The sequence below is a fragment of the Austrofundulus limnaeus genome, unplaced genomic scaffold (assembly GCF_001266775.1).
Source record: "Austrofundulus limnaeus strain Quisiro unplaced genomic scaffold, Austrofundulus_limnaeus-1.0 Scaffold228, whole genome shotgun sequence".
NCBI lineage: Eukaryota > Metazoa > Chordata > Actinopteri > Cyprinodontiformes > Rivulidae > Austrofundulus > Austrofundulus limnaeus.
In genome coordinates, this window is record NW_013952630.1 from 353569 (window position 1) to 358008 (window position 4440).

Below are 4440 nucleotides of genomic sequence, written 5' to 3' on the forward strand. Positions count from 1 at the left end.
GAACTATTCCTTTTAAATGGCCCTTAACCCCAAACTAACTTTTCTTGGGAAACCACATTAGAGATAAACTGCATTCAACAAAATTTAGAACCCCTTACAACTCAAACCCTTTTATCACAACATGAAAATAACTAATAGGGAGTTGATGCAAAACTAAAATAAAACTAAAATGGTAAATTACAGTAATAGATTAATAACATTGTTTTTTTTTTAACTAAAACTTGCATGACTTGGAATTAAATTCTTAGACCTGCTGGGACAAGGACATTGCACAATTTAAAAGTCATTGGCTTTTGATGTGGTGCTAATTTGGATCTAGGATTTTCTTCTTTCAGTCTTGGTAGAGATAAATCCTGGATTGTTCTTGTTCTTGATTTTCTGCCTGGAGGCACAGTCAGGTTTCTGTCTACAGTAATGGAAAGAGGTAGACTCACTTGGACATCAGCTGGAACGGGTTCCAGCATCCAGAGATTATTGAAAATGTGCTCAAGACATTTTCATTAAAGGAATGGTTTAAGGTGTTTTTCTTCCTAATAAAGTTGGAGTATATTGTAAAGCTTTACAGTGTTACATGGTTAGCTTTATGAACCACTTTCATGTCTGAAAACATATACAAAAGCGAATGAGGTGACTATTGGTCCCATTTCCATGTGGTATTTTATTCAATATCACACATTGGACTGGATTTAATTTAATTAAATTGTGATCCATATATACAGTGGTTTGATGCTTGATTTAGTTTTATGCCAAAATAAAATAAAGTGATTTTCCACAAGTTGTATGGTGACTATAATTAATATTGGCAAACCACTCATTCACTTACAGCAAACTATCCTATACATTCTCTGCTTTACATTTAAAAACATATATAAAGCCTTCATTTTAAGACATGATACTCACCTTGCTCTGACATCAGCGTGTCACATGATCCAAAGGTGATGGCCAGCAGAGTCAGGGAGGAGCAGAGAAGCCACATGTTTTGACCCCTCTGAAAACAGCACCTCGCCTTGCCTCATCCACCGACAACTGCCTAACAAAAGAGAAAAAGGGAAAAGTCAAAAAAGTCAAATCTTTTGCATGCTGTTCTGTCAGTACGCCATCGAGTCTGCTCACTCTGCCAACAGCTGTGCATTTTGTTTGACTCCTAAATAGGAGTCGATGTATATTTATGAGTTAGTCACAGTTGATGTCTTAATTATGTGGTATGTTGCGGGCTTTGTTAGCAGCTTTTAAATTAACTACAATGTCCCTCATTAAGGAGTGTATCTCCACAAAGTTGGATCATAGTCATTATGCTGTCCATCTGGTTGGCCTTCAAAAGCAGAACTGCTGTGTGCGCACGTCTTTAAATGTTTTGGAAAGCACACATCAATACATACATTACCATGTGGCAGAAAAAAATAATCTATAAATTTAGATTTCATTAAAAGGAGATCTGGAGAAAAGATACATAATTGTCATCTGCTGTTAGTAGCTTTTTTAATGATCCCAATTTGGAAAGGAAAAATAAAATAAAATACACAAACCCCTCTGGAAAAGATCTGAACAATGATGGTGATATGTTGCCATAAACAAAATGCCCTGCCTATGCAGGAGAAGAAAGCAAAAGGCTCACTTGGATATTAAATTATTTATTTTTAGGCCGGTCAGTCTACAATGGATAGTTGTGCCAAAAAACACAAACAAACACATCTGGAGACTTTTCCTCTGGAGCCAGAGTTCTGTTGTACCAGATGCTTCCACGTGGCCCGACAACAAGCACATGCAGGCAAATACAGATTCACATTAATACAAAACTGAAAATAAACTGTAAGTGTTGTAGTCAAGACCACCAAGACCAAGGTGTATCGTTACAAGACCAAGACTTTTAGTGGCTGAACCATAAAGCATACTGTACACAGGCAGCTAACTTGCAATGCATTGCTAATATTGACTAAATCTCTTTGTGTGAGGGCCCGGTAAATAATATAACACTGAAGCAGGTTGCTAACATTAGCTGGCCAGCTTTGCTAACATAACTCGTTCTTAGCTTGGCTTTTTTGTGGTTTCTTTTTTTTTTCCTATGTGACGATAAAAATTTTAGTCCCCACCGTCATTGAAAGCTTTGCAGAATTTACAAGTCACTGTATGCTTTCTTCTGGATGTTGGCTTATAAATATGTCCTTTATGATTTATGTAGCTTCTCCCACCATCACACAACCACTGCTCACCTCCTTGGAATATCGTGTGAGAGTGGAACAGGGTGGGGGGTGGGTGACAGTGGTAACAAAATACATAATTAGCAAAGAGTCATGCTTGGGTTTAAATCAGTACATTTTATATCCAATGAAAGCAAGGATGTTAACAAATAAATTGGACTAAATCCTGGCAGTTTAGTGATATTTCCAATGTTGTGGTCTTGACTGGTCTTGAAATAAAGTCCCAAGTCCAAAATGTGGTCTTGAGACCGGTCTTAAGACCATGACTGGTCTCGATTACTACAACACTGCCATGTGTGAATAATAGTGATACTTCATCTCTGCAATCCTTCCATTTCACTGCAAATTTTAATTCAGGAACACACAAAAGAAAACAACACACATCAGCACACCCCAGCTTCGGGGGAACATATCCCGGCTGACCCGGGCTTGTCTTCAGCGTGTGTGAGGACCCTATAACTCTGCAGTGTTTACTAGTTCAGTAGGGCCCTTGAGGCAGGCGGGGCGGCAGACTGTGCTTCTGTACACACACCTGTCCTGTCTGCCAGAAGAAATGACCCACCTCACACTCCCACAGGGGGTTCACCATGTGGCGCTCCAGCCTGGCCAATGTGTGAATACCGACAAGCCTGTTCTGACTCTGTGCTGCGAGCTGCTAATAGATGTGGCAGAGGACAATGTTTTCAAATTATGCTCTTGAATAAAAAGGACAGCTTGGCAACCCCTCCCCCATTTTTTCCCTAACGTATGCATTTAGTTTTTGTAGACATCAAGTGTGCCTGGCTTTCCTTTTCTGTTTTTTTTCTTTTTTTATTATTGTTTCAAAATCTTGTGTCATCCTACTATGTCTCAGTTTGTTTGTGAGTACTTTTGCTGACAACTTGGACACTGTTTGGGGGAAAGCAGCTGCAAGCAAAACAGCTTGAGAGGACTCTTCATAAAAAAACAAGTCTCTTCCTGCAGCTGGATGGGTGGACAGTAAATCAAAGTGTTAGACAGCTGCGTTTGGAACACTCTAAAGCTGCAGCCATTATTACAGGCTTCATGCAACACGATCACAATAATACGAAGGTTCATACACAGTGCATAATTCATAACACATCACAGTCTGCCGAACAGAGGCTGCAGGAAATATGAGAGCTCATTGCTATTATTATCTGGCCTTAATCCAGAACAGTTTAATAAGCTTTCTGATATGTGTTGCCAAGGATGTCTCCTTTTCCCTCACTCTCTTCACTTGTTATAGCAGATGAAGCCTAGACGAGGTTAGGCTGCTGGGCTTGCCCAGCATTCTGGCTGTGAGCCCGGTAAGCAGGAGCGAGAGTGATGGGGTCACTATGTATGCAGGCAATACAAGAAGAAAAACAATGACAGCTCTACTCTGAACTAAGAAAAAACTGACAATAAGAACTGGTGGAAAGAAGAGATGACCATGAACCATAAACAAAACCATTATTTTTGTCAGCTTAGATGCTTTATATATTTACATATTTTTTCTTATGTCTCCTTTGAAGATTCAAAGCAGCTCATTGCTAGCAGAGGTTGCTTTGTATTTTCTTTTATCTTGGTTTTATGTTTTATATTTCCTTTAGAGCTACAATTAGTGGTACTTCCCAAGTCTTGAAAACATGGACCAAAAAATAAGTATTGATATTGCTTTGCCACGTAAAAATGGGGTAATCTGTGTTCGGTACTTAGTCATTTTTGTTGCCACAACTTTCATTAACATTGCCATTCATTCAGATGGAACAACAAAACCAACAAAAGCATGTTTAGGGAAACATACTGTGACAGAATTAACTAAAACATGTCCATTTTTAAATTATATATATATATATTAGTCGTGCAACGATACAGAAAATTCACGATTCGGTTCGATATTTTAGTCTCACGGTTCAATATTTTTTCAATCCAAAAAGAGAAATTTCCATGCCCTTTTTAATTTTTAATTTGTTTAAATTAATTTTGAACATTTGTTTATCCTCAAAAGTACAGTTTTTAAATTAAATGTTGCTGAAACAGCAAGTTTCTCAGTGGATCTGYGCTCAAAAATGCAGCCTAGGTGGAGTAGTCGAACACAGATCCACTGATCCTTCAACACAGAGCATCTTCAGAAGACAAGTTGATAAAGTAAATTTTAATAATCTGTATTGTTCCATACATAGTGTGTATTGAACCTAAAGTACTGTTCGATACAGGCACATATATTGTTGCACCCCTACAAATAGATACTGTATATATA

General features: G+C 38.2%; 1 protein-coding gene across 1 annotated transcript in view; it reads right to left on the reverse strand.

The window, feature by feature from the left end:
- Nucleotides 1-4440, reverse strand: part of col16a1 (collagen, type XVI, alpha 1) — a 111961-nt gene that overhangs the window by 97438 nt on the left and 10083 nt on the right. Inside the window, exon 2 of the mRNA XM_014019732.1 lies at nt 901-1030. Within this exon, the coding sequence (XP_013875186.1) occupies nt 901-976 (76 nt within the window). The 5' untranslated portion in view covers nt 977-1030. The remainder of the gene's footprint in view (nt 1-900; nt 1031-4440) is intronic.